General features: G+C 49.3%; 8 protein-coding genes across 14 annotated transcripts; 3 read left to right on the forward strand and 5 right to left on the reverse strand.

Moving 5' to 3' along the window:
* Positions 1-558: 558 nt before the first annotated feature.
* On the reverse strand, positions 559-6123 carry LOC120444555 (ATPase inhibitor A, mitochondrial). Its single transcript, XM_039624304.1, has 4 exons — positions 6041-6123; positions 5702-5776; positions 5272-5416; positions 559-844 (listed from the first exon to the last, which is right to left on the reverse strand). The coding sequence occupies exons 2-4, from the start codon at positions 5749-5751 to the stop codon at positions 716-718; spliced, it is 324 nt and encodes a 107-aa protein (XP_039480238.1). The 5' UTR covers positions 5752-5776; positions 6041-6123; the 3' UTR covers positions 559-715.
* LOC120444551 (protein yellow) lies at positions 1060-3289 on the forward strand. Its single transcript, XM_039624301.2, has 3 exons — positions 1060-1918; positions 1971-2720; positions 2776-3289. The coding sequence occupies exons 1-3, from the start codon at positions 1508-1510 to the stop codon at positions 2905-2907; spliced, it is 1293 nt and encodes a 430-aa protein (XP_039480235.1). The 5' UTR covers positions 1060-1507; the 3' UTR covers positions 2908-3289.
* Positions 3397-5258, forward strand: LOC120444552 (protein yellow). The gene is made up of 2 exons (XM_039624302.1): positions 3397-4106; positions 4159-5258. The coding sequence occupies exons 1-2, from the start codon at positions 3911-3913 to the stop codon at positions 5199-5201; spliced, it is 1239 nt and encodes a 412-aa protein (XP_039480236.1). The 5' UTR covers positions 3397-3910; the 3' UTR covers positions 5202-5258.
* Positions 6124-6209: 86 nt separating the features above from the next.
* LOC120446735 (serine protease grass) lies at positions 6210-10453 on the reverse strand. Of its 4 annotated transcripts, none has more exons than XM_039627855.1 (8): positions 10395-10453; positions 9908-10195; positions 9806-9848; positions 9575-9753; positions 8980-9519; positions 8878-8923; positions 8671-8825; positions 7964-8612 (listed from the first exon to the last, which is right to left on the reverse strand). In XM_039627855.1, the coding sequence occupies exons 2-8, from the start codon at positions 10125-10127 to the stop codon at positions 8209-8211; spliced, it is 1587 nt and encodes a 528-aa protein (XP_039483789.1). In that variant the 5' UTR covers positions 10128-10195; positions 10395-10453; the 3' UTR covers positions 7964-8208. The 4 variants fall into 4 exon arrangements, with proteins under 4 accessions (XP_039483791.1, XP_039483790.1, XP_039483789.1 ...); XM_039627854.1 differs by having other exon boundaries at positions 9908-10198; XM_039627856.2 differs by lacking the exons at positions 7964-8612; positions 10395-10453 and adding an exon at positions 6219-6737 and having other exon boundaries at positions 9908-10337.
* Positions 10454-10730: 277 nt separating this feature from the next.
* On the reverse strand, positions 10731-11383 carry LOC120446736. The gene is made up of 3 exons (XM_039627859.1): positions 11243-11383; positions 10963-11163; positions 10731-10894 (listed from the first exon to the last, which is right to left on the reverse strand). The coding sequence occupies exons 2-3, from the start codon at positions 11141-11143 to the stop codon at positions 10827-10829; spliced, it is 249 nt and encodes an 82-aa protein (XP_039483793.1). The 5' UTR covers positions 11144-11163; positions 11243-11383; the 3' UTR covers positions 10731-10826.
* LOC120446733 (translation initiation factor eIF-2B subunit delta) lies at positions 11354-13927 on the forward strand. Of its 3 annotated transcripts, none has more exons than XM_039627853.1 (4): positions 11354-11469; positions 11841-12476; positions 12540-13100; positions 13158-13927. In XM_039627853.1, the coding sequence occupies exons 2-4, from the start codon at positions 11973-11975 to the stop codon at positions 13839-13841; spliced, it is 1749 nt and encodes a 582-aa protein (XP_039483787.1). In that variant the 5' UTR covers positions 11354-11469; positions 11841-11972; the 3' UTR covers positions 13842-13927. The 3 variants fall into 3 exon arrangements, with proteins under 3 accessions (XP_039483787.1, XP_039483785.1, XP_039483786.1); XM_039627851.1 differs by lacking the exon at positions 11354-11469 and adding an exon at positions 11508-11677; XM_039627852.1 differs by lacking the exon at positions 11354-11469 and adding an exon at positions 11536-11677 and having other exon boundaries at positions 12543-13100.
* Positions 13877-21635, reverse strand: LOC120446732 (myotubularin-related protein 6). 2 transcript variants are annotated; one of them, XM_039627850.2, is made up of 10 exons: positions 21421-21635; positions 18273-18389; positions 16649-16811; positions 16287-16570; positions 16085-16219; positions 15788-16017; positions 15200-15712; positions 14901-15143; positions 14614-14836; positions 13877-14553 (listed from the first exon to the last, which is right to left on the reverse strand). In XM_039627850.2, the coding sequence occupies exons 1-10, from the start codon at positions 21442-21444 to the stop codon at positions 14416-14418; spliced, it is 2070 nt and encodes a 689-aa protein (XP_039483784.1). In that variant the 5' UTR covers positions 21445-21635; the 3' UTR covers positions 13877-14415. The 2 variants fall into 2 exon arrangements, with proteins under 2 accessions (XP_039483784.1, XP_039483783.1); XM_039627849.2 differs by lacking the exon at positions 21421-21635 and adding an exon at positions 19954-20438.
* A 126-nt stretch (positions 21636-21761) lies between these two features.
* On the reverse strand, positions 21762-27357 carry LOC120446731 (focadhesin). Its single transcript, XM_039627848.2, has 8 exons — positions 27159-27357; positions 26671-26946; positions 25347-25565; positions 24259-25282; positions 23994-24205; positions 22856-23934; positions 22135-22793; positions 21762-22079 (listed from the first exon to the last, which is right to left on the reverse strand). The coding sequence occupies exons 2-8, from the start codon at positions 26940-26942 to the stop codon at positions 21930-21932; spliced, it is 3615 nt and encodes a 1204-aa protein (XP_039483782.1). The 5' UTR covers positions 26943-26946; positions 27159-27357; the 3' UTR covers positions 21762-21929.
* Between the last annotated feature and the right edge of the window lie 241 nt (positions 27358-27598).

Here is a 27598-nt window from a genome sequence, read left to right on the forward strand (position 1 = left end):
TGTTTACACGCTAAAAACTGAATGAAAGCTGGTCAGGTTTGCTAATTAGGCAATGATTTTGCATTTTAAGTAGCTCGTGCTTGGGGAATCCACATGTTGTGGGGAGAATAGCTTACTTAAGGTTGTTTTTATACAAAAATTATGCAGCATATGTTTAATGTTTGCTTCTAATGTCTAAAAAAGACATTTCTTAAAAAAAATCTGTAAGAAGTTTAAGTTTTATTTTAATGTGCAATAAATAGTTCTTAAAAGTGTATTTTCTTGCAAGTTCTATCACCAAATCTTCCATAAGTGAAACACAGTCTTCTTTAAAAATGTTATTATTAATAAGTGTTCTTTCCTTATAAGTTAATTTATTTTCAGTCGATAATAAAGAAAGACGATAAGGTTCTGGTTATAACCGAAGAGCCATTAAAAAGTCAATAATATAGAAATGCATCACAGAACTTTATGGCTTCGGTTCTGTAACGAAGCGCCCATTTGGGATACACATCTGTAAACTTTAGTAACTTGTTTCCAGCACGACGTAAAATCTTCCGACACATAAACACAGTCGTATTAAAGCATTCAAAATAAAGATGGTTTATTTACGCACTTTTCAAATACACATATCATTTTTTAAGTTAGTGGGTAGTAAGCACTTGGGAACATACAAAAGAGAGTGAAATGCATTTTAGTAAATGTCTCGAGTTCATCCTTCTGTGCGGATCACCGCTCACTTGTGCAGGTTGTTGAGGAACTCCTTGTGGCGCTGGATGGCCTCCTCGTGCTCCTTGATCTGCTGGTGGTGGAACTCAGCCTGGTGGATCTGGTCGTTCTTAAGGCGATCCAGCTGCTCCCTTTGCTGCAACAAAGCAAACAGATATGTATTCCCGATTAGCCGGTGCAAAATACAATTAGTGGTTCTAAGACGTAAAAAGCTAATTACTGGTTAGCTAAGCCCGCCCACTCTTGGAGCTTCCCATCAATAATCTACTGTCATCATTAGCTGCCAGCCATATAAGAGGCTTACTCCAAGAGCCAATATTTGGTTAACAATTTTCAGCACGAACCCGTCACACACACCCTGGGTGACCAAGACAAACAGTCGGTGGAAGTCTGTAAAGAGTGCGAAAAAGACCGGGGGAAAACCACCTGCCAATGAACCTGAATCAGCATCGATACCCCAGCATTGACAGCCGTTCTGCCTGCTCGTCTTCAGGCCACCAAGCCTGTTTTCAGTTGATAGTTGGCTAGCGAAGTGAGACGTCGAAGAAAGTGTCGTCAGAACGGGGTCACCTTATTAAATTATAAAGCGTTGTTAGGCCGCATCTGGCCAAATATCAACAGACCCTTGCTCTTAATTGGTCGTCAACAAGCAGACAAAGCCAGGCCGCGCTCCACTCTCTTCGATCTCCGCCAGCTACCGTGCCTCTCTGCCACTTATCAACGCCTCAGGAACCAACTCGCTTGATAAGCGGCTGCCCTTAGTTCGAGCAGAACATTTACCATCCAACTCTGCTGCGGAATGGTGCCCCTTCGGATCCTACTTATCGCCTTCTCGCTGGCGCTGGCCCAGGGCTATGGCGCCGGTGCCATTGGACAGCGTCCCGTGCGCACTGTGGAAACGCTGACGCAGTGGGGCCAGCTGGAGTTCGGATTTCCCACGGCCCAGGATCGGGAGAACGCGCAGGCGGCGGGTAATCTGGTGCCCGAAAACGGCACTCCCATCGATGTGCAGCCACAGTATATGGCCAATGGCCAGATCAGGCTGTTCACCACCATTCCACGCTTCGTCACGGGCATTCCCTACACCTTGGCCACCGTTTCCTCGACGCAGGGCAGGAATGGCCCTCTGCTGCAGCCGTATCCCAACTACTCCTGGCACAATGCCAACGGCGAGGACTGCGATCAGATAACTTCCGCCTTCAGAGTGGCTGTAAGTGAAATTGCCAGACAGCTGAGCTTTTACAACTATAAATCTCTTCCAGATCACCGAGTGCAACCAGATGTGGGTGATCGATTCGGGTGTAATTGGAACCACTCAGCGATGTCCGCCGCAGCTGCTGCAGTTTGACCTGGCCACCGATCGTCTGCTGCATCGCTACCGCTTTGCGAACGACACATACATCCCCAGTGGATCCCTCTTCATCACACCAAATGTGCTCGTCCAGGATCCTCCGCCGCGGGGAACTTGCAGTCGCACCATGATCTATGTGGCCGATGTGAGCTACCATGGCTTGGTGGTTTACGACCACCAGGCGCAGACATCCTGGCGGGCGGAGAACCGCTTCATGTATCCCGATCCGGATTACGGCAAGCACACCATAGCGGGCGAGAGCTTCTACCTGATGGACGGCATGTTTGCGCTGAACAATGACAAGCGAAATCTGTACTTCCATCCGCTGGCCAGTGCAAGTGAGTTCTCCGTGCCTTTAAGTGCTTTGAACCGGCAGGAGAACTGGGCCAATGGGCCGGAGGCTCTGCCAGAGGAATTCAAGCTGCTGGGCAGGCGGCGGAGCGAGTGCGCCGCATCCGCCATCGATAGCAGGAACAACGTCTACTGCGTCACCTTCAATCCCGTCAAGCTCTTTGTGTGGAACGTAAACATGCAGTATAGTTCGCGAAACTTTGGTAATCTGCCGGCCAAGTCCGATGAGCTTCAGTTCGTCAGCGGCATGAAGGTGGTGCGAAACCGCGACGGACAGGAGGAACTCTGGATGCTCTCCAATCGCTACCAGGTTTGTGGTTGACTACGCTTTAGTGTGACACTTAAACTGATGATTGTTCCTCTAGAAAATCGCCGCAGGTACGCTAAACTCCAAGGAGGTCAACTTCCGCATTCTGCGCCGCAAGTTGGATGATGTCCAGGGCGGCGTCTTCTTCTCCAACGACGAAGATCTAACCAATCGCCTGGTGTTTAGCTAGTGATTTCGTAAATCCACTAAATTGATGTATGTAAATATTATTTTTGTTGTGCAGTTTACTGGGGGATCGTCGCAAGTTCCGCGTAAGTGCTAATAACAGCCTATCTTGAATTGTAAAGATTCCGCAAAACCTAAGAAATGTGAATGACGTGTAAATATTTATCATCGTGTGGTACTAATTCCCTTGAATAATTTACATTTTATGACTGCGAAATATTTAAATTTACTTTACGGTTTACACTTTGCCCAAAAAGCCATATAAATGCACATAAAAACGATCAAATTGGTTTGAGAAAGTGGCAAGCTTTCAAAGAAATGGTGACTACTAAATAGGAACTATTGTAAGAAATGGGAATTCAAATAAATTTGCATTGTACAAGAAATGGAGTTTCTTAGGAATTGGTTTGGCTTATAAATGCATTCGTCTTAGGCTTTACTGTACTTTACTTGTTGATTTTCAAATTTCTTGCGGCATTATTTTGTGGCAAAGTTCAGGGTCACTTGTTATCGCCACAAGTCTGTACGCCCAAGCAGCAACAGCCTAGTCACGCACGAATACAGCGGGCCAGTAGAAGCCTCAGTGGCTTGAGATTAGAGCTGATTCCGCGCCATCAACTGACCTTAACCGTTTCGGGCATCAGCAGCAACGATTGGAACTGGATTGTGCACTAAATTGTACTGACTGGATAACTGATCACACTTAATGGGGCGTCGAACCGAGCAAACGGTCCGAATGGGTGGCGTGCATAATTAGCCAACACCACCAGCAACTTGTTTTCTGAGGTGGACACCAGTAAACAGTAAACAAACTGCCATGGCTCGACCAGAATTTCAGTGCACAGAGTTTTGGGTGTGCAATTAAACCAGTTACAAAAGCTGACCCGCTTAGCCTGCTGAGTGGCGGGCTGGATTAGAAAGACATGGACCCGCAATTCGGCGCGCATGTGCAGTATCCGCTTGGTCTTTAAGTGGAGCAGTTGTCGCGAAAGTGAAAGGATTACGACATGGAGCGTTGGATTGTTTTCGGTGTCTGCTGTTGCTGGTGGCTGGCAGCATCCGCCCAGGCCTTGGAAAGTGTCTTCTCAGCCTATAACCTGGAGCTGGAGTTCCCATCGCTCCAGGAAAGGGAGCGAGCGCTGAAGGAGGGGCTATACGATCCGGGTAGCGTAATCCCAATCGATGTGGACGTCTACTACAAGCGTGAGAGTTCTCCCGTTTAGCACAAAAGCTTGCTTCATTTGCTCTCCCTTAGATGGCGATGCCACGCCCTCGATATTTGTGACCATTCCGCGTTTCGCCAAGGGCGTTCCATACTCTCTGGCCTACGTCACAAACGAAATGCGACCGAACGGAACTCTCCTGCAGGCGTATCCCAGCTACGAGTGGCACAAATCCCACGGAGCCGATTGCAATGGCTTGACTTCGGTCTACCGCACCCAGATAGACGAGTGCGGGCGCATGTGGATCCTGGACAGCGGGGAGATCGACTTCATTCAGCACTGCCCGCCGCAGCTGTACGCCATTGACTTGGAGAGCGGTAAAGTTGTGCATCAGTACAAGATGCCAAAGCGATTGTACAAGGAGGGCGTGAGTCGCTTTGTCACGCCCACCGTGGAGCTGGATCCGCACAACTGCGATGTGGGATTTGTGTATATGGCGGACTCCATCGGACATGGCATAGTGGTGTATGACGTGGCAGCCCAGCAGTCATGGCGGATTGAGAACAAGTTTACGTATCCCCATCCAGACTTCGGCACATTCACGATAGCAGGCGAGAGCTTCCAGCTGTGGGATGGCACGGTGTCCACCACTCTAACTCCCCACGGTTTGGGGGGCCGGCGGATGATGTACTTCCACTCCCTGTCCAGCGAGTGGCAAATGGCCATTCCGCTGGATGTGGCTAACAACGGCAGCAACTGGCGCCTAAACGATGTGAGCGCTGCCCTGGATCAGTTCCAGTTGCTGGGCAAGCGGGGAAGTCAATGCGTTGCGGCGGCCATGAGCGAGTCCGGCTTTCTGATTTGCGGTCTGGTTCAGCCGGCCAGCATTTTGGCCTGGAACATCCGCACTAGCTACAGCCATCAGAATCTGGTCATGCTGGTGGAGGATGAGCAGCGCCTGCAGTTCGCCAGCGGCCTAAAGATAGTGCGGAATCACGAGGGCAAAGAGGAGCTGTGGGTGCTGTCAAATCGGCTGCAGAAAGCCTTCGGAGCAGGTCTGGACTACAAGGAGATCAACTTTCGCATACAAAAGTGTGGCGTTCAGGAGCTGCTTAGCGGCAGGACTTGCTATTAAGTCGCTTTCTCTTGCTGCTCAATAAAGCTAAGAGCCAATGATGAAATGAGTCGGTCTCTGGGTCACTTACCTTCTTGTAGAAGTACTCCTCCTCGCGGGCAGCCTCCAGCTTGCCGAAGGCTCCTCCAGCCTCGCGGATGGAGCCACCGCCGCCGCCCCCCTTGCCGGCGCCACTGCCGAGGTCACCCACCTGGCTGCCGCTCATCTTGGCCAGCCTGCGGAGCGAAAAAAGAAGGGGGAGCAATTAGAATCTTCTGGTTTTGTGGTGTTACGCAACAGTGGAGTGAAGTCAGCATAGGCCGCACACACACATGCGCGCAGGGTGAAAGCGATTTCGATGGGATCGAAATTGTTTATCTTATCGCACATTGAGGAAAGTGTAAGTGCGGGGCATACATAAGACTTTGAATATGGCGAATGAGATATGAGTACTGTGTTACTTCTTGTAAGCCAATTAGCAGGTAGTTATGCACGAGGGTCAAATGTGGGTAGAAACTCACTGGACTCCAGCGGGATACAGGCGAGATGCGCTACGACGTACGACGAACATTCTGTTTGATTCTTAGGTAGTTAAGCTGCAAGAGAAGTATAAAAAATACAATTTATTAAGTAAACTCCAATGCGAAAAGAAGCTTTGCCAAGTAACTGTAAAACTGTCCCCTTAAAAAGCGGAGTGCATTCAACTTTTCAAACAACCAAGTCGCAATGAAAGCGCCGCTATTTATAGCCGATTCTTTGTTTGTTGTTTGCATAAAATATATATGAATATATACACGAATACTCAGTGTACATATTCGATTTAATGCCGGAAAAATGCGGCGCGGTTGAACTTTACTTACTTTTTTTGCGACGACAAAAGTTTTCTGAAGAGTGACCGTAGGCGCACCCTTAAATAATACCTTCGCGGCAGATCGAGCACAATCGGCTTAGTCTATCGAATATTTGGACTTGCGATAACTGCTTTGCCTCCGATGGTTATCGATAACGTTCATCACTTTACAAATAAAACAATGTTCTTAACTAAGTTTCTTTTGTTAATTTTTTAATCTTGGTATAGATGGTAAATTAATATTTCAATTGCAGTTTCTCAAAGCACAATAGAGTTTCTCATCTTTCTGAATGCATTTGAACTCTAAATGAATGTAATTCAGTTTTCTTCAATTGTGTTCTTGATCCAGTCCAAGTAGTGCGACACATTTGTGGACAACCCATAGCCCCTACAGGAATCTAACCCAATGCTGACGATTCCCAGCAGGAAAGCCCGCTTAGTGCCATTGTAGGGAAGCTCAGCGCTCAGTGGGCCTCCAGAATCACCAGTGCACGCATCACCATTCACGCCGAAGGTGCATATATGCGACCGATCGATTTGACCGGAAAACGTTCTATTGCAAATTGAAGGATCGACGTTAACCAAAGAGGTTTCTTGGAGGATGCGGCTCAAGTCACCGTCACCGGTGACACCCCAGCCAGTGAGAGTGTAGCTCTGAACTCTCTCCAGGGGCTGATTGATGGAAAGACAGATGGGTCTGATGTGGTCTTAAAAGCAAATAGGTCACTTAGTGGATCTGTGGCAGTCCTGGCACTATTTCGTTACCTGAGAAAGGAACTTCTTGATTCATTCGAAGCAGAGCTATGTCGTGTTTGTAGTTGCTCATATCAAACTGTGGGTGCAAGATTTTTCGACCGATTGGGACCTCCAGGAATGTGTTCGGCAAATCCATGCCATGCCCGCCGAGCAGCACTTTCCTGCAAAAGAAAGTCTTTAAACTGCCTCCTAATACAGCAGTAGAGTGCATACTTAGGATTCGAGAAATCGACACAGATCGCTGACGTCAGCACAAAACCTGCAAAAGTTGCCATTAAACACATAGCTCTTCCAAATACATTAATTTGGGTTACGTACGGGAGGTGATAAGCGAACCGCCGCAGACATAACTAGAATATGTGTGCAGCCTTACCATCCATGGATGTGAAAGCCTCCCGGCATCATGGCCTCCAACTAACCGCCGAACTCTGGAGCCGCGCGCTACTGTTCCACAGTTCTCCTTCAGCAAAGAGGCCGATCCTCCGAGGAATCCAAGAAAAAGACACGCTGCCACCAAGAAGATCTTCATGTCTAAGCGAAGTACGAGCAAATGACCGAAGGAATGCCTTTTTATAGCGCACAACACAAACCAATAATGATTCTGGGTTTATCTCGTATATATACATAAGTGAATGTGCAAACCAGAAAAAAGCGTTAGCTTTTTCCAAAAACTCGGCTTGTATATAGCGTTACCAGCGCAGGAGATAAGCTTTTCTTCTGTACATAATATTAATGCATTATTCAGTCATTATTCCCCCGACTTGTGCCTATTTCACTCACAGATAAGCTTCAATGCGGGATTGATGTTTTCTTTGAAAAGCCAAAGAAATGTTGGAACTGGCAGATCGTTTTCCTAGGCGAGATGGATTCGTTACTTTGGTGTAAACGGTGAAGGAATCTTCACGAGCTGACCTTATATCAAATCAACTGGATCCCTTAGCAATATCTACTAGAAAAAAATTGACTTCTTGATTCACGACGTGCGGACATAACATAAGAATCACTGCCCTCAAATATTTTTACCACGTCTTTTACTCTAAAGACAATTAATCTAGTATACAGTAATTTATGATATTATATTATGTATTATTGTGTTATATTCCACAATAGTTTGTCAACGCTATATTTTAATAACTGACGTGTTGTATTTTAATTCACGAAAGAATCGCCAAGAAAAATTTGAAAACAAATCTGGTTGTTTTAATCGATTATAGATCTTTTTTTTTGATAACATCCTTTTACATTTACATCGAGCACAATCGGCTTAGTCTATCGAACATTTGCTTTGCCTCCGATGGTAATCGATAGCGTTCCTCACTTTGCAACTAAAGAAATGGTCTCAACTAAGCTTCTTTAATCTTGGTTTTAATTGCAAAGACCAATAGATAAATGGCTTTTCATCTTTCTGAATTCATTTGGACTCTAAATGGAAGTAATTGAGTTCTCTTTAATTGTGTTCTTGATCCAGTCCAAGTAGTGCGACACATTTGTGGACAACCCATAGCCCCTACAGGTACTTAACCCAAAGCTCATGACTCCCAGCAGGAAAGTCCGATAAGTGCCATTGTAGGGAAGCTGCGCGCTCAATGGGCCTCCACTATCCCCATTGCACGCATCACCGTTCACGCCAAAGGTGCATATATACGACTGATCGATTCGACCGGGAAATGTTCTATTGCAAAGTGACGGATCGCCGCCAATCAAAGAGGTCTCTTGGAGGATGCGGCTCACTTTACCGTCGCCGGTGACACCCCAGCCAGTGAGAGTGTAGCTCTGAACTCCCTCCAGGATCTGATTATTGGAAAGGCAAATGGGCCTGATGTGGTCTTGAAAGCAAATAGGTCACTTAGTGGATCTGTGGCAGTCCTGTCCCTATTTCGTTACCTGAGAAAGGAACTTCTTGCATCATTTGAAGCAGAGCTATGTCGTGTTTTAAGGGATTCCGCGGATCGAACTGTGGCTGCACGATTTTTCGATCGATTGGGACCTCCAGGAATGTGTGCGGCAAATCCATGTCATGCCCGCCGAGCAGCGCTGTCCTGCAAAAGAAAGTCTTTAAACTGGCTCCTAACACAGCAGTAGAGTGCATACATAGGCTTTGAGAAATCGACACAGACCGCTGACGTCAGCACAAAACCTGCAAAAGTTGCCATTAAACACAGGCAAGCTCTTCCAAATACATTCATTACGTACGGGAGGTGATAAGCGAACCGCCGCAGACATAACTAGAATATGTGTGCAGCCTTACCATCCACGGATGTGAAAGCCTCCCGGCATCATGGCCTCCAACTAACCGCCGAACTCTGGAGCCGCGCGCTACTGTTCCACAGTTCTCCTCCAGCAACGAGGCCGATTCGATGGTGCTCAGTATCCACTCCCTATAGTATGTTACATTGGTGTAAACGGTGTGGGAATTACATTTCTTGGATCCATAGCTAATAATTCCGTACTGGAATGTCAATAAGCGGCCGTCACGAGCAATCTGTGCGCTTAGCGGGCCTCCTGAGTCCCCGGAACATGCATCTCGGTTTTCGTTGCTAGCACAAATCTGCGATTCATCCACTTCGTTCATGAACTTTTTGCTGCATAACTCGGGATCGACGTTGTACACCATGGCTGTTTGGAGCGTCTGGCTTGTGTGCTTATTGTTGGTAATACCCCAGCCGGTGATATTGAATGAGGTACTTTCCTGCAAGTGCCCATTAACCAGGAAACAGATTGGCCGCACATAGTCTGAAAGAGATCCCCATTGCTAAAGGAGCCCTGGCTGTTAGATCCATGTCATTACCTGAGTACTGGACCGCGGTCTTCATGCGCAGCAGACCGATGTCATATTTGTATTCGTCCCTATTGTCACTATGTACAAATTTCAAATCCACTTCGACGGTATAGACCCTTAGCACGCAGACCCCACGATTGCAGTCCTTGCGTGGATTTTGGGTATCGTACTCGCCCAAGCGCACGCTCCTACGGAAATGGAAATAAATGTTTCGGGTAAAGGATAAGCTGTCGCACTCACATATTGGAATCCACGATGCAGTGGGCTGCCGTGAGAACGAAACCTAGAAATATTGGCAGGTGACTGGACGAACTCATTCATTTGCTAGATTTGGGTACGTACGATTGGTGATCAGCGAGCCACCACATTGCACCTCTCCAGTCACATATACCATCCATGGATTTGATAATGGGTCTGCGTTCGTGCCCCCGGCGATCCGTTCGGTAATGCCCTCCTTCGTCGTACCACAATCTGGGTCCAGCAGCTGGCCAAATCCTCCTCCTTCAGCCAGATGGATTGAGTAGGCTAGCAGAGCGAGTCCTGTTGCGATGAACTTCATCATTTCGCGGTAATGGAGCGACTGTCGAAGCTTACTCGCTTGAAATTATTTTAGCGGAAGTTCACTTTGAACTGCTGATAATAAAACATGTACATATGAGTTATAGCTACTAAATGGCAACGGATACATGAATCAGTATTCATATTATAGTATTTTCGTGCGTTAAATACTTTTATGTTTGGGTTTTTTACGCACAATCTTGGAATTGGAATTTCCAAGAATAGGACCGATGAGTTTTTATCTTGTAATGCATTGTTTTGCGCAAACTACCTCACTGAGCGAATTTTTGTTTTAAGTTTCAATATTTTCGTCCGCTTGGCTTCTTGTTTAACCCTACCAAATGCAGTGATCGATGTTATCGAATATTCATCGACTTCCGTACCTAGCAGTTGCGCAAATCAAATAAAACTAGGCGGCTTAACTGACTCTTTTTTAATGCTACTAGTAATAAATTTTAATAGTGACAAGCAACTAAGTTAGTACTTCATTTAACAAATCAATAATAAGACCAATCCCTTGAGTGGCAGCTCATAAGTAGTGTTATAGCCGCATAGTAGGACCGTATATGCGTTTTCAGTGCACTCTCCAATAAGAATCAAGTTTAACCTCGTTTCAAATCATTTATTCGCCGATTTCACGTTAGGTCCAACACAAACAGCTCTGAAATGTTGATGCGACAATTAAGACTAATTTACGGGCCGTCTAGTGGTGCTCGGCATGCTCCTTGGCCTGGGACTCGGCCCATGCCTTCTTGTTTTCGGGCGAGTTGGCTGAAAGTGGGACGGAGGAAATAATGCATAAATAGGGGCCCACAGGGCGCTAAGCGATTGTTACGCACCCAGTTTGCTGATCTTGTAGAACACGGGCACGCAGGCGACGGCCGCAATGAAGTAGTAGCGCCAGATCCACTGGTTCTTGATGTAGTGCTTGATGGGGAATTGGGCTATCTTCGCGGAGAAGGTGTACGGGTAGCGCATGGGGCGTCCGGCGGGTTTCTCGGCAGCAGCTTTGTCGGCCATGGTATTCGTAGAATTCGCAGCTGCGGAGGGTCGATTTAAACGAATTTAATTTACGCAAAAATTATGTAATTTTCGGCAGCGGTAGGCGAACATACGAACCTCACAAATAAAAGACAGCTATGGGAATGCCAACTTGTGCGGCGAGCAAAGCACCAAATATGACACTGGCTGCTGGCGCATCTGGCAACGCCGTCCATGTGTTTACCACAGCCAATCAAAACGCCTATCGATTCACTTGCAGCACTATCAGCTGGTGGACGGTTTTTTGCCATCGTGAGCAAAACTTTCAAGTCTCTTTTTCTTGAATAAGAATAAAGAATCGTAAGGTAAAAACAGCGAGCACACTGCTTAAGTTGTCAACCATTCTAAGCCAGCTTCACGCTTATCCAGAGCCGCAAGGTCCCGTTTGGAACTCAATAACACCACTGCAGGAGTCTGAACCTTTAACCTTTCACATCCTATTGCACCTTAATTGCCATGTCTCTCTCTTTTCAAGCTTGCAAAATGGTTTTAACTAGCGAACAGGTGCCACAGGTAGCTAGCTTGAGTCTTAGTAACTTACCCACCAAGTACCGAGTACCCCAAATGTAGTTTTGATTTAGCATGTCTGCCGATTTGATTTTGTATTGGATCCAAACAGTTTGATAGCCTTGAATGTTGTCACATCAAAAACTAATTCCGTATTCCGTATCTGCAGACTGACGCCCAGACCTTGAAGAGCAAGCACAAGAAGCAAAGGCAACGCAATCGACCGCGCAACAAACGAAATCGCCTGGAAGACAGCAATACAACGACCCCAGAGAACTCAGCCACCGACGCCGCGAGTGCAATGCCCGGAAAGCAGGATGCAGTGGCCACGGAGAAGACTCGTGACCAGGTAATGGCCGAGCGGGAGGCGAAGAAGCTGGCCAAACAGGCCAAGAAACAGAAAAACGCTACGACTTCTACTGCCGCCGCCCCTGCCACTCCCACTGTTTCGACTACCGTTTCGCCCACTCCCGCTACTCCGGCCACCAAAATCATAACCGAGGTGGAGCAGACGACCATAACCACCAAGCTGACGACCACCACCACAACGAAGGTGCAAGATGCAGTGGTTTCAAAGACAACTCAGCCAGCTGCGGTAAATGGCAAGGATGCAGAGGCGGGTGACAGGACACGCGAGCAGATCAAGGCTGAACGCGAGGCCAAGAAGGCGGCCAAGAAAGCTGGCAAAGGCGGAGGAGCCAAGGTGGAGGGCGTCTCACAACAGCTGGCTGACCTGAGAGTGACAGAACAAGTTCCAGTGCCAGCCAATGCTGCACCTGCGGCAACAGAAGCGGATCAGGAAAAGGTAATAGCCCCCTAATTTCAATTTTTGTTGCTTCAACTGCATCCCTCTACACCTCTCGCACAGAAGAAGCCAGCACTCAGCAAAGCGGAGCGTCGAGCTATCCAGGAAGCCCAACGAGCAGCCAAGGCCCAGGGACAGTCTAAAAAGGCTCAGCCAGCAGGCAAGGCTCCACCCACCGCTGTTCCCAGGGAACCGAAACGAGAGAGCGTTTCCCCCACCAAGGCAACCGCAAGCAGTTCTCCCAGCAAATGTCCAGCAAGCACGCCCAATGGAGACTGCCGGGTGAAGCTGTTCAACCACCTGGTGTGCGCCAAGGAAGACAGCCAGTTCATCAACGATCCACTCGTCCATCCGAGCATTGCGCGCTTGGGTGTCCAGTACGCCAGGCGCACTGTGGTCGGGTCCAATGCTCGATGCATTGCCTTCCTGCACGCACTGCGACAGGTTGTCCACGACTTCGAGACGCCCGCGAAGAAGGAGTTCGGTCGTAGCCTAGACGCCGCTGTGAAGCACCACGTAGACCACCTCCACAAGTGCAGACCGCTGGCTGTGTCCGTATCCAATGCCTACAAACAATTCAAGAACCAACTGACCCAGCTACCAGCGGATGTTCCCGAAACGGAGGTACGTTTGTCCATATAAGAATATAGATCCAATGGGTAAAATGCATTTATTCAACAGCTAAAGGAGCTGCTCGTCCACTTCATCGATACTTACATTGAAAATCAAATCGGCAAGGCGGCCCAAGCGATCAGCGGCTTCCTGCAGGAAAAGATCACCGATGGCGACGTGCTGCTGACCTTTGCCTGTTCCTCCCTCATACAGTTCATCTGTGAGGAGGCGAAGCGGCGCCAGGTGGCCTTCCGGGTGATTGTCGTCGATTCCCGACCCGGATGTGAAGGCCAGGAGCTGCTGCGCCGACTGCACGCCAACGGAATCCCGTGCACCTACGTGCTGATCAACGCCGTGGGCTATGTGATGGCGGAGGCGACGAAGGTGCTGCTTGGAGCACACGCCCTGCTGGCCAACGGATACGTGATGGCGCGCACGGGCACCGCCCAGGTGGCCCTGGTGGCCAATGCTCACAACGTGCCGGTCCTCGTGTGCTGCGAGACGCACAAGTTCAGCGATCGCTTCCAGACGGACGCCATCGTCTACAACGAGCTGAGCGACCCCAACCAACTGGTGCGCGGGGACAAGTGCCAGCTAAGCAACTGGGCGGCCAAGGGAAAGCTATTGCCGCTCAACCTCAGCTACGACATTACTCCGCCGGAGCTGGTGAGTGCCGTGGTCACCGAGGTGGCCATCCTGCCCTGCACCAGTGTTCCGGTCATTCTCCGCATCAAGCCAGACATTGGCTACTAATCAGACTTCATCGATCGCTCAGTAGAAACTCGCAGTTGTTGAATAAATAATTTTTATTACACTTTGATCAAATCGACAAACAAGAATGCATAGTTTCCATAATTTACGGGTGTCTGCGCGTTACTGTTGGTGGAATATACTGGATGCCAGGGACCGCTGCTGCGAAGGAGGGCTACGCCCAAATGTCTGTACATCCGGAGACCGCCGAGTTCTTCCGAAATTATATTTATTTTGATCAGGAGCAAAGGTGCTCTGACAACTAATTGTACTTTTCTTGTGGGGGCTGCGACTGGCAAATAAGTAGCTCTAGATTCTAACAACAAAATACAGTTTTGTGCCCGGCTTAAAGACTAGGACGATGCTTGGAAGCCAATCGCTGGTGGATTGATTTGGTTTTAATCTTTTGATTTCCATTTGCAACAACTTGAATGCGCTTCTACAAGCAGCTAAAGCTACAAATGCAACAATAAATACACACAATATAATTAATAGCGTTTCTTTCCATATCGATCGCACATCCTAGCTCCGCTCATCACCCAACCACATCCGTTCCTTGATCCTGCCCTTATTCTATCTACGGGCTCTGCTTTTGCATTTGCCGGAAGCAGCCCCGGCACACTGGAACCGGCTTTCCACTGTCGTGTCCAGGCAGAGCCACGTTCTTGTCGATGCAGCGCTCGCAGAAGATGTCCCCGCAGCGCCAGCAGTGTGTCTATTCGAGGATTGGATAATGAGCATTGGAAGTCTTGCTTGAGTACGTGGAGCTACACACCTTTTTGCTGAACTGATCGAAGGGCGTGGAGCAGGAGCAGGTTGTCACATTGCGCATGGGCTTCCAGTCTACGGCCACGGAGTTGATTTCCTCGGGCAACGCCTGCGGCGGACTGGATTGTTCCGCGCTCAGCGACAGGCTGGCAAAGGACATGTTGCTGGCCTTGAGCGGGTGGTCATCATCGGCTGCGGACAGTTCGCTTAGCTTCTTATCGTAGTTGTATCTGCAACAGAGGATAGATTATATAAGATGCGTCTTAAACTCATTTATATAGGCTCATTTCCCACTTGTTATCATTGATCTCGTTGCTGGAGAGCTCCTTGCTAACTTTGCTAGGAGCGCTGGTGGCGTCTTGCAGTTTCTTGGCCGACTTGGAGATGTAGTTCTTGAAGCTGGCTATGCGCTTGGTCAGATGCTGCACGTGGTCCTCCAGTGAGTTGCAGTGCTCCTTGCTATCGAGCAGCAGGTCGCCCAGTGGCTCCCGCGGATGAATGCCGCTCTCGAAGCGACTGTACATGCCGCGCCAGAATCTGCGTGAGAAGGACATAATCTATATAAGATTTGGTTAACTCTAGGAGGTACTCACTTGATGCACTGCGGTGCCAGGTTGGCCTTAATGGCCTCGTCCACATTTGGTTTGTACAGCGGGTTGATATACTCGTTCAGGTGGTTGGCCATAAAGCCCCACAGTGAGAAGGTGCGCTCGGCCAGCTTCAGGTCCAAGCGGTCCTTCTCGCAGTTGCCCACGAAGGTGCCGAATTGACATGAGTGCACGTGGTCGTGCAGGATCAGCAAGAATCGCTCGTTGAACTCGAAGGCCTCGCTGCGCTGTGACATTAGCTGCCAGGTGCAGTCCAGGAACTGAGTGAAGATCGGCGATACCTCGCGGGCATCTGTCTGGATATGACCGCAGCGCTCGCTGAACTTGTGCCCGAAGGCCAGCCAGTCCTTCTCGATCAGCGCCTGGAAGCCCTTGATGGTCCGGTAGTAGGGGTTCAGCATCAGTTGCGCCAGCGAACAGACCTGGGCAGTGCGATCCCAGCCGTCGGAGCAGTGGACCACCACCGAGACGCCTTTGTCCACGGCGTTGGCGATGAAGCTGTAGGATCACGAAAGGGATGTTTATAACTCAGACCACAAAGCCATTGTGAGAGGCGCCTGTGTGTTAGCTCACCTCGACGTGTCCAATATGGAGCGAATGTGCTTCAGCCAGCCGGATGACTCCAGGGCATTTATGAAGGCGCTCATCGTGGGCGACTTCTGTTCGCAGGCCTCCAGTACCTTTTGCAGACTGGCGCGCTGCACGTGGATGTTCTCGATGCCGAGGAAGTGGAATTTGATGTTCTCGTAGAACGCCTCGTTCTCGTATCCCTTGCCGGCGGCTCTGTTGGCCATGGCATTAATCTGCAAATGGCGTAAATGGATTATTTGCATATGCTAGCCCCGGGGGATTCCCCTGTCGCTCTCTCACCCGCGGTCGTGTGTCCACCACATACATGTAGTCCGTGTTGGAATTCGTCTTGCGTATGGCCTCCAGCATTTGCTCATCCTCCAGGCACCGGGCACTGAATCCGGACAGGGGCTGACTGCAGCGGCAGATGGAGGCCTATGTGGTTCAAAGTCGTTTATGTCTGCTCTTTCTGCTGATATTAGGAGTTATATGCTAGCATTACTTTGTTGTTGTGCAAATAGGTGAGCGCTGGGAGGCGGCCTTTGGAGCGGAACCGCGAGCTGCTGATGAGCATCAACGTGGTGGCCTCCTTGGGCACGTAAATCTGGCGCGGATAGGTGTCGCACAGCTCGTACTTCTCGTTCATGGAGCACAGGGTCCAGGCCTCGTTGGGCACCAGCATGTGCTTGAACTCGGCCTCCAGCTTGAAGTAGTCCCAGCCGGCGTTCTTGGGGAAATCATCCTTGTTCGGCTGGTAGTTGAAGCAATACAATTTGTTGATGGACACTGCCCGCGGGACAGGAATACAGAAATGTCGTCCTATGAATGACGGTCGCAGTCTTGTGTATTGTGAATTCTTCTTACCCGGCTGGAACAGTTTCAGCAGCGAGGTGTAGACATCGTGGCACTCGGAGTCCTTGGGAATGACGAAAGTTACGGATAGGAAGGTCTTGCAGCGGATGAGCAGCGGAGATCCTGTCGTGCTTAGGGGCAGCTTCTCAATGCTGGCCACGTGCATGTGCAGGATCTGAAAAGGCAGCACAGCGTAAATACAAGGATATAACGTCCTGTGTGGTTAATAAATCTATTGAAAATATTTAGGTTGCGTTGGCTCATTCATCCAGCTTCCAGCTACTCGGATGATTGCTGCTTATGGCTTGCTCCCCTTTGTGAGCGAAACATTCAAGAAACCAGCTTACGAGCGTGACTTCGCCCAAGGCTGCTCTTATGCAACGCTCGCCACAACTTCCCCCTTTGGACATCCCAGCTACGTGCCTGGCCAGAACTGCTTTCGCCACTAAATAATTGATGCGCCCCAGTGGCGGGCAGTAAAACAAGTAGAGTCAGTTGAGCCAGTTGAGTCAGGGGCGGAAAGCTAGCGGGGAGCAGCTGCCGGATTATGAGGAACTAAGCAACCAGTTTTCAATGGCGCAGAAAATCGATAGTCGCCTGCTTTTCGCCCCTCACGGCGGTGGCTCGCTTACTACGATCCTAAGTGTTTTCACTTTTAATTAACCACTTTGCGCGGCCCCCGCAATTGCGAGTCCCGAGTGCGGAATCCCGACACCTACGCTCCTGGGCCACTTGTGGCACTCGGATGCGCCAACTTGCTCCGGGGAGTGCATAATTAATACAATTTTGGCGTGGCAATTAAAATGAAATGCTTGCCTGCTCTCGGCCGGAAACCTCGTTACGTATACGCAGTGGACAACTTACGCGGATGGAATTATTAATCGCATTTAGTGGCACTCGCATGTGCAGCGATTTGAGCAGCAAAGGACACCGGCGGTGTGTCAAAGGATATGAGCATGTCGGGCACTTATTGTGCAAAATAGCGCTAAGCCGGGGATTTTTGCGACTATTCAGGCGGCTTATTGTCAGTTTGTCCTTTCAATTTCGCTGGCAAAAATCGCATTTGCCAATTGTGCTCAACGCACGAGCACTGAGCTGCAAACGGCTTTTCAACCCATTTGTGGCGAATTTAAAGAGATGTTTCCTGCAGCGACAGCAGCGCTGAACGAAATTCAATTTGTATGCGTGCAATGGGGCGTATACGCAACACGCTTGTGCAAACATTCCGTTGTGTGCCAGATTGCAGGAGGCGAATTAAATTCCTTGGTAAACAAGAAACTTAAAGCGCAGTCTTGTTTAAAGCAAGCTTTTCCCCACTCAAGCGCCATTTTCCACTCGACGCGAAGGCGCAAAAGGAAATGCAGCGGACCTGAGACATCAGTCGACATCCAGAGGGGCTGTAAACTTTTTGACAGCTGCGAGGTCGGTGCTAAACCGAAAAGAAACCCATTTGAGCACGTTCGCCAGCAGCAGCAGCAGCAGCAGCAGCAGACTTATTTGCAAGCACAGTGGTGACTCACATAAACGTTTTGTGGGCCACGCAAATCCACACTTGCCACTCCAGTCGCAGAAGTTCGAAGAAGTTCGCAAAGCTACTGCTACTGCTACATGGATGATGTCATTAGGGGCTACTTACCCAGGTCTCCTTGTTGCTGTCGGGCTCCACGAATATCAGATGGGTGGCCGTCAGATAGAGGGTGCCGACCGTGGGATTTTTGGTATTGTAGCGATCTATCATCCGCACATTTTCCACCTGAACAAACAGAGAAACAGAGAGAATGGAAATGGTTACAATTGGTTACAATTTCAGATTTAAATTCGCTTCACTTCAGCTGGCGCCCGCTGACGTTAGCGGAATCCATATAGTTTTGTGGAAACCCACTCGTACGTACACATGCCACACCATAAAGAATAAACTACATGAGAACCGCGAAGAAAGGAGCTAACTTTTTCAATCAACTTTTCAGCGAATCCCCGGCTGAAGTGAAAGGAAGCTTCATCAAGCATTCTTCAAAGCCGGGAATATGTCAACTTTAAAGCACCAACCAAGTATAGGCACATGTAGTGCCCCTTGCGGTTAGTTGCTTTGCCACCGACCAGCGGCCCATTAATTCCTTTGATGGTCCTCCAGACTCAATTCCCCTGCTCCTTCCTCTCATTTCATTTCATTCCAGGACATGCCACCGCTTCCCTTTTTCCGTTTTGTCTGCGCCGGCTTTTATTGCCCAGGAGGCCAACATATTCCATTTCCCGAGAGCCGTTCATCATCGGACTAATTTCCTTTCATGTCACTTAGATTGAGGCCTTTGTTTGAGCCGGGTCCATTGTCGGGATAGATAAGGTTAGTTAATTGCCTGATTTAGCCAGTGGGAGTTCATTACTCTCGCCCAGCGGGCAGCAAGCTGAACATGCAAATTGAAGCCTGGCTATAAGTTAAACCAATTTACCCAACTGAGCACAGTAGAGATGTTTTGAACTTTAAGGTCGACCTTTTAAAGCAGGATATGTCACTCAAACAAACGTATCATATATTAAAACGTTCTATGGATTTAGGATAATGATCTAAGCCTCCTTTCATTTAAGTTTTTGCACCCATGCACGAGTGTTTTATTCGATTTACTATAGTTATATAGCACATGCAGATGCCAAATTATGGCCATCAGTTTGCTGGCAACGTGGCGCATACTTAATGTACGTTTTAATTCGAATTATCAAACAAACTGAGGCATAAAACTAATGAAAAGAGACTCAATAAAGAACTTTTAATGGTATTTCAGATGTTAATTATTAGACACACACAAATAGGAATAAACCAACCAATATTAATTCAATCTAATTAATTCAAAACCCCTTGGTAGTCAACATGGGAAACCTTGACAATTGCCATTCCGGTGGCCTGCACTTGATGTACGAGTGCAATTTGCCAGCCGATGGCAGTTGCATTTGCGACTTTGATGGAAAAGCCATCCCATTAATTGACCGAGCAGCGGAGCCGAGTGTTCCGCTGACACTGCAACAATCTGTCAGACTTGTGGCTGCCCCAAGGAGTGATTGTGGTGACGCACATGCAGTCGACGCCCTGATGCAGTCGGGATGGAGCCAGGACCTGCTCCTACACATGACCCAAATAGGAAAAGGGGTTTCGGGAAGGGGGCAAGACAACTTTTGGCAGCCCCGAGCATGTTGCCTGTGTGCTCGATGCTGATTTGCATATTTTCCGGCCAGTAGCCGGTGGCCATGGGTGACATTTCAAATGGGAAATGGGAAAATTAGCACGATTTTCTCGCCATGATTTGCATGGTAAGCGTGCGGGTTACCTTCTTGAGCACACTGTTGCCGTTGTAGAAGAGCGGAGCCTCGTTGAACTCCTCCTCGATCCAGGAGACCACCTTCTCGGAGACGAAGGGCGGCACGGGCACGCCCCACAGCCTCTTGTTGCCGTCCGGCGGCTCCTCCGTCTCCGGCGAAATGTTGTCGAAGCTGAGGCGCAGCGCGGAGGTGGGGGACAATTGGCGCTCGATCTCGTTGAACTTGTTCATGAAGCGGGTGAAGTCCATTATGGGATGGCCGCTTTATTGATTTTGAATCAGCAGCAATCGTGTGCTGGCAACTCGAATGGAATCAAATCGAGTTTGTATGGGTGCAATCGAAGGGCTTGGGACTTGGGACTTTCACTTTTCGCCTGCCTCACGAGCGCGAAACTCGCGCTATACACTGCGATTTGCTGTGCGATTTTCCCTATTTCTTCCGATTTTCCCACACGAATATGAGTGTGTGTAGTTTGGTTGGCGCGGCGCGAAGTGCTTCCGTCGAGCGATGGATTGTAACTCAATCGCCAGCGACGAATGCGCGCGCTTAAAAGCGCGCTACGATTTTGTGTTGGGGAAATTTGCCAGGGGAAATTCTCTCTCGAACGGAGAGAGGACAAATTGGGCAGTTTGTTACATTGAAATACCCTGTAAGGATTGGGTTGATTCTAAACAAAGTCTTAGCATATTCAACTTGAAATCTAAATAATTATATAACAAGTTAATTATCATAAACCAGAAAAAACACCTCATTAATAAGTAGTTTGTGCAACTTTAAAAATACATTTGTAGAAAAACAACATTACCTATACGAGATTTTTCCTGGAAAGGGCTAATGTTTCGCTTTAATTATTATGTTTACATTACTTAAAAGGGGTATTTCTGTATATAGTCGGTGTTGGCATGCAAATTTGGGCGAAGTTCCTATCGTTGCTTTCAAGTCCAAATAAGTTTATAGACTTGCCCTGATTATTAACCCATTTCGGGGAGGCGGGAATCCCATCAACTTCGGCCGCAACACGAACCCAGTTAAATAGGCCACGTCGAAGGGCAGAAGTGTATGTAACCTTCCTTCTGGACGTCGAGAGAACTTTCCACTGATTTAGATAAACGACTTTTCACGGTTAAAAATGGAGGCTGTGCTGTTTTACTGGGAAGAGAGAGCGGGTGGGAGAGCTTATTTACTTTTGGATTCTATGCGCATGTTTTGGTTCCATATTAATGGACGTGAATATCTGGGAGTGCTCACACCTTCCCGGGGAGGAGCTCCCACCTGTGTGGGCGGAGTAGCCGGTACCTTTCCCACGGAAAGGGCACATGTGGAGCACCCACTCCATCGATTTCCGAGTGGCCAGCCCCCCAGTAGGATGACTCACTGCACCTTCGCGGCATCCCGGCCAGGTGCTCCACAGTGGTCGCCGAGTGATGACCCTGGCTGCATTTTACCCTATCGCATTGATTGAGCTGATAACTAACCTTGGCGAGCTTTATTTCGTCCATTGTTTACGTTTTGATTGGGTTTTCCTGTTGCCTCGCGTGAAAACGAGCCACAAAGTCACTTTGCACTGATTCGACAACCGGTTCACAAGCTCACGCAAGGGATACCCGTTAATTTGGTAGAAATGCACTCGTGTTGGATGTTTTATTGCATTTTTTTTGTAATTATTCCGGAATAATAATAAATTCTTCTAAGCGATTGTCCGAACTAGGGGTGTGCTGCAGTCGATAGGAACCACCCCCGAAGCTATCGACTTTCGACGACTATCAGTGGCCACACTTTGCGCCCATCTGGCAGCACTTGGCAGATTCAAATGTTGTGCGCAAAAATGCATTTAATGTACGTTAAAGTTCAAACACATACAAGTAACAAACGCGATGGCTATCAAAAATTGACTAACATTGACGGTAGGCGGTTGGTTCTAGCCATTCAAGTGCACTTCAGGCGTGGGCGGAGAGGGTCTAAATGCGGTGAGTGGTCGTCGTGTTCATTTACGCAGTCCTACGTATTTGGTCCAGACGCCCTTGCTATCAAAATAGGGCTTATTTCGGGAGCAGATGATGGCCTCCCTGAAGACATCGGCATAGGAAGAGGGCATAGTCGTGTGCTTATAGAGATTGAAGAGGAATTCGTATATCTGCAAGGATTCTCATTGGTATTTGGTAGGGAATAACAACCGAAGTGTTTCAAACCTTAGCCTCCTGATCCTTCCAAAATATGTGATCGCACAGGTACTGCAAGCTCTCTGGGAACAGCGACAGTCGCTGCTTATCGTCCGTGGCTACCACATCCACGCTGCCCAACAGCACGGCACAGCCCGAGAGCACGTCCACGGCTAGGATGAAGATGTCTAGCAGGTACAGCGCCCTGTTCACCTTCTCCTTGTTGGAGCCTTCAGCCAAGAGCATTTGGATCTCCAGGAACATCTCCGCTATCCAGTTGCTGGAGTGATCATCGCTGGCAAAAGCGTACAAAGTGGCTGCCAGGTGGCGGTAGAAGAAGGGCCGCTCCTCCGCTCGTTTCTCATAGGCATCAATTATGGGGGTGAGCCACTTGAGAGGATTTGGAAGCTTCTCGTTGTACAAAACCAAATAGCAGCGAATGATGGTCGCCTTCTTCAGCTTGCCCACCGGGGTCTCCCACCAATTGGCTGGCGTCGTTAGACCATCAATGGCATTCGGATGCAGTGTGGCCACCACTTCGGTATAGCGTTCGAAGAGCCTTGAGTCCAGGTTCATCGAGTCCATGTAACGCTCAACAATCAGCGTGAAAACGTCCAGCACCTCGGGTATGTCGCATTTACCGGTGAATATGTATTTAACGCTTTCCAAGAACTTTTCGAACAAGCATCCTGGGAAGATGTTAAAGGGTTAGGTAAATTTTTCATTCGAATCAAAGCGAATTGGGACATACCTTCAACAAAGTCATTTATCTGCGATTCCTTAAAGCAGTAGACAGCCACCTTCTCGGCGAAGTTCTTCAGAATCTGGAGGCTCACGCTGTTCGCAATCTCTGGCAGCAATGAAAAGAGGAGCAAGAGATCCTCCTCAAAGCAATTGGGCTCAAAGTCGATCAGGAAGTTTTCCAGGAGACGCTTGGCGGTTCCCGAGTTAACGGCCTGATTCTTGGCAATTATGATGCAATACTTTCGCGCATCGAAGGACAAGTGGAAGAAGCTGGTGAGGCAACTCCAGTCCAGTGGCGGAATGGGCTTCGGAAACTTCTTCGACAGCGAACGCAGGGCGAAAGTTACGGCATACGGTTCTGGGACGTAATCTCCAAAGCGCGCTTGGCTCACCAGATAGTTGGTCACAGCCCGCAGTGGACTGGTGGCAAACAAGCCCACCAGCTTCCGTGGCTCTGGCTTTCCCTCGGGCAGGCGGTAGACTCCGCTGCGAAACGCGCCAATCTCATTGCCAATGTGATGGGAAATCAAGTCCGCCGCCGCATCTCCGCACTCCGGACGTATCTTCTGCAGCAGCTGCACCCACACCTCACCGGGCACCGTCTCCTGCTGCAGATCCACAACTTCTCGACCGCCGGGACCTCCAGCTCCCACTCCTCCTCCAACGATTTCAAAGCGAAATTGTGCTGGAATGTGGCGTAGGTTCAAGGTAACTCCCGGTTCATAGTTTTTGAGTGCAACGAGGGCATTCCGCACCTGGGCAGCATCCGTGCCCGGCCGGCTAATGGCTTGCCACAGCTGCTCCAGCGCATCATCCGCCAGCTTCTCGTACTCCAGGGTGGGCGTCTGCAGCAGGGGCACGAGACCAAAGAGCCTGTACAGCGATTTAAGCGTCTGCGGACGCAGCTCGTTTCGGAACTTAGTGCCCAGTGCCTGCCAGGTGGAAGCAATGTTCACGGTGTGACTGTCACACAAAGCGTATATGGCATCCAAGGCCAAGGACGTGGCCAAATCACCCGCCTCATCGGAGGAATGGTTGAGGGTGTTGCTAAGATGCGGGAGCAGCTCCGAGCCATGTAAAGTGGGTCTGGAATTAAATGTTAGTCGATCAGCAATGCCTTAGGTGGGGGGTTAATTTAAAGCTACTTCTCCTGGCAGATCTCCCGCATGGCATGGGTGCGGGCTATCTGCAGCTCCCAGCGCTTGTCATTGTCCGGCAGTGGTTGGGCAATCTGCTTCAGCAGGAAGGGATAGGTACGCGTCTCCACTCGCCACAGACGCACATAGAGGTCCACGCAGAATGTGCCGTTCTCGGTGGAAAGATTTCGTATGGTGTTGAGTATCATGGGCACATTGTCCTAAAAATAATATATTCAATTAAATTATAAGGAGTATATGTGACACCTCTTACCTTGCAGACGGCAAAGCTGGCCAATCCCCTGAGCAGCTCCAGCTGCAACTCGGGATTGCTTTCGTGGGCGAGCTTGAAGATGTATGTCATAAGGAAATCATAGGCGATGTCCTCGTTGACCTTAATGATTTGCAATATGACCTCGTAGATCTTAAACCAGCAATCCACCGGCGGCTTCTTCGATAGGAAAAGCGCGCGCAGAAAGAGGTGCAGGCGCTGGCAGAATACCGAATTGGCCTTGACATTCAGGGCATCCACAAAGGCGAATACGTCCTGGTTGTCGGAGGCGTCAAAGGACTCCACCAATGTGGCCAAATCGAAGGCGATCGCAATGTCCGGGTGATAGTTGCGCATATGGGCGGGATTCAATTGCTTGGTGGTGATTAACTCTGCCTCCTGGTCAGATCTCTCGGTGTCCAGCACCCTTTCGACTATCTGATGGGCCAAAGCCAAGCCTTCTGCGGGTATGAATGCAGTCTGAGACATCCACTGAATAATTCCGTCCAGACACATGTTCAGAATGTATTCATGGCCACAGCGCTCCTGCACAACCACGAAAACGATGATGCGGAGCAGATCCGCCAGGTAGAAAGGCGACAGAACGTGCAAAACCTCGGCAAGAAGAACCAGTAGGACATGGTAGTGGTCCTTCGTGTGCTCCCGCGTGGCATGGAGCACTCGGAGCAGGCACTGCAGACTGGGTCGCGGATCGATTCCGTAGTTGGCAAGCTGTTTGATGAGACAGGCTTGATAGATTCCCAAATCGATGGACTGCGCGTGGTCCTCTCGCTGCAGAAAGTGGTCGATGGCCTCGATGACCAGAATGCTGGTGCACAGGCAAGTGTTCGCGTTGTTGAACTTGCTCCACGCCAGCAGCTCCTGCATCAGAGCTCGCGCCTCCGGCTGCTTTCCACTAAGATTTAGCACACAGGTCCAAATGGGCTTTACGTCGTGCAGCGTTTGGGGATTGCAGAGCACGTAGAGAAACACGGGTCTCAGGTATTCTATGCTGTAGTCCCGAATGCTGAAATCGTAGTTGAGATATGTAATTCACACTTTGCCAATAACCGCAGCTAGGTTAAACTCACCTTTTGTCGTGGTGCTGACAAATGCCAATGATCTTGTTGGCCACATCGTGCATGTTGGCACTAGAGTGCTGGAGCAGCGAGATCAGCGGATGCTGCTGCGTCTTCAGCCCATAAGAACACTGATAGGACTCCTGGTCCTTGAGGGACGAGGTCCTGCGCTTCAGGCCTAAGAGCTGCAGACCCAAGATGCTCTCCGTGATGATGGCAAAGCGCATTGGACTGGAAGCAAAGGGAACAGGAAGTTCTGGTCTGAGCTAGCCACTTTAAATAGGATTAAGATTACAGTTTAAGATACTTAAACTAAGAGTGACACTTTCAGGCGTTTACAGTTCCTGCAACCATTAAGATGGAACGACTGTGTCAGCCGATTAGCAGTCACTTCCGGAGTAGCAGCTGCAAATCAGCAGTCAAGGACGGAGGTGGAGTAAATCGCTTTGCGTTTGACGAGGTAATTACAATTCACGCTGTGGCCACAAGTCGCCTGGGTTTGGCCTCTAATTGCGGGCCAATTAATATGCAATCCTTTTTGCTTGCACTTGCAGCTCGACCGGACCGGACGGGCTTATCAAGGTTAATTCCGGTATTACATGACCGCTTGTTCGTCCTTCGTCGCACCGCAAACATTTCAAGTTCAATGCCAGACTTTTCACTGGCTTTGCATACATCAAATATGTGCCAGTCAAGGCTGCAGGATATGATATGTGGGTGTAGCGCTGCGTGGCGGGAAATGGGAACGAGCCAGGCATAATCGCTGATGATCCACAAGATTGACGACTGCGGATTGCGGCCAAGCGGAAACCGCTTGCGGCCAATGCCAAACAACTGGGATTTTGGATCAACTCGGAGTCATAATTCATTTGCGCATTTGCTACATGACGTGCCAAGTGCTGGGCAATTAATTTTGGAGCACGCGTCCAGCGGAAATGCGAGGGATTGCGTGCGTCGACGGCCGGAAGGAGGGTCAACAATGTTGGAGGCACTTGCTGGCGGTGGCGGTGGCAGGCGTTAAATGGCGCGTTAATTAACTGCCTGCCCCGGGGAATCCACGCTGTTTGCATCCACGCAGTCGGGCAGACTCTGGCTGGCTAATTTTTGCACCTTAGTGGGCAATTTTGCAATTGGAATCGCTGCGCTCCACTTAGCCTGATAGACCAGCACGCCAGCCGTCCTGCTGTTCGCTGTTCCACCTCCCCCGCCTGCTGCAGACTGCTGCTCCGGAAGTTCAAAGGTGCGCCCTGCGGAATCGAGCCACACACGTGTGTATGTGCATGTATGTGGGTCGTGGGCGGGTTCTCTGGCCAGATGGCCGTTCCGTTCTCCTCACCTCGCGTTCGCCAGCATGGAGAGCAGGCTGTTCTGCACTCCGTTGGCCTCCAGGACGCCCTCATCCACCAGGCGCACCAGCGTCTGACAGCTCATCAGGCTGAGCTGCATGTGGTCGTGCTTGCACTGCGCCTTGAGGAACTCGATTTCCTTGATTTGGTGCTCGGGCACCTGCTTCTCCCGGCTCTCCACCACCTTGGCGTAGATCTTCTCCAGGCACGAGGCCAGTTTGACCACCGAACTGTGCGGCTTTATGCTGGCAAAGTCCTCCATGGCGCTGAAATAGCAAACACAACTTGACGTTAGCTGGCGTTTTTTCTCGAGGCGCTGCGATTTATTGTTTGTTTGGGTCTTAGGATTTGCTGCCCCAGCGGTGCGCGGCGCGTGTCCTTTCTGCTGCTTGGCTGCCACTCGAATGGAGTGGAAAATCCGAAGCGATTTGAACGTTGCCGCGTTTTCCGGCGCTTTCCACCCCCGCCAACTACTCACATTTTCCTTTGTTTACCGCTTTCCTTTAGTCGGTTCGTGTTGGCTCATTTCATGCAAAGGCTGCAGGATGTGGCAGGTCAGTTGCTTTGCTTGTTTTCCACTCCAGTGGCTGTTTAAGCAGGGAAATTCGGGGAATGCGTGCAAAATGAAAAGCCGGTCGCGTATTGTTTTCCTTTGTTGTTAACAGTCAGCTGTTAGAGTGGCCAGCCATGGACTTGGGCTTTTGCAGGGTGGCAACGCTGCGTGCTGCAACGGTTTCACTGTGTTGAATTTTAAAATTTGAATTCCTACCTTAAAGATAACTTAAACAAATGTTATGTTAAATTAATTGAATAAAAAGTCTTGTTAGTATTAACTACATCGAAAAGCACGTTTAAATGTATCGGAATTAGTTTTCAGTGTAAGTAAAATGATTTTTGATTTTGTTTATGTTTATTTAT

The sequence above is a fragment of the Drosophila santomea genome, chromosome 2R (genome assembly GCF_016746245.2).
Source record: "Drosophila santomea strain STO CAGO 1482 chromosome 2R, Prin_Dsan_1.1, whole genome shotgun sequence".
Classification (NCBI taxonomy): domain Eukaryota; kingdom Metazoa; phylum Arthropoda; class Insecta; order Diptera; family Drosophilidae; genus Drosophila; species Drosophila santomea.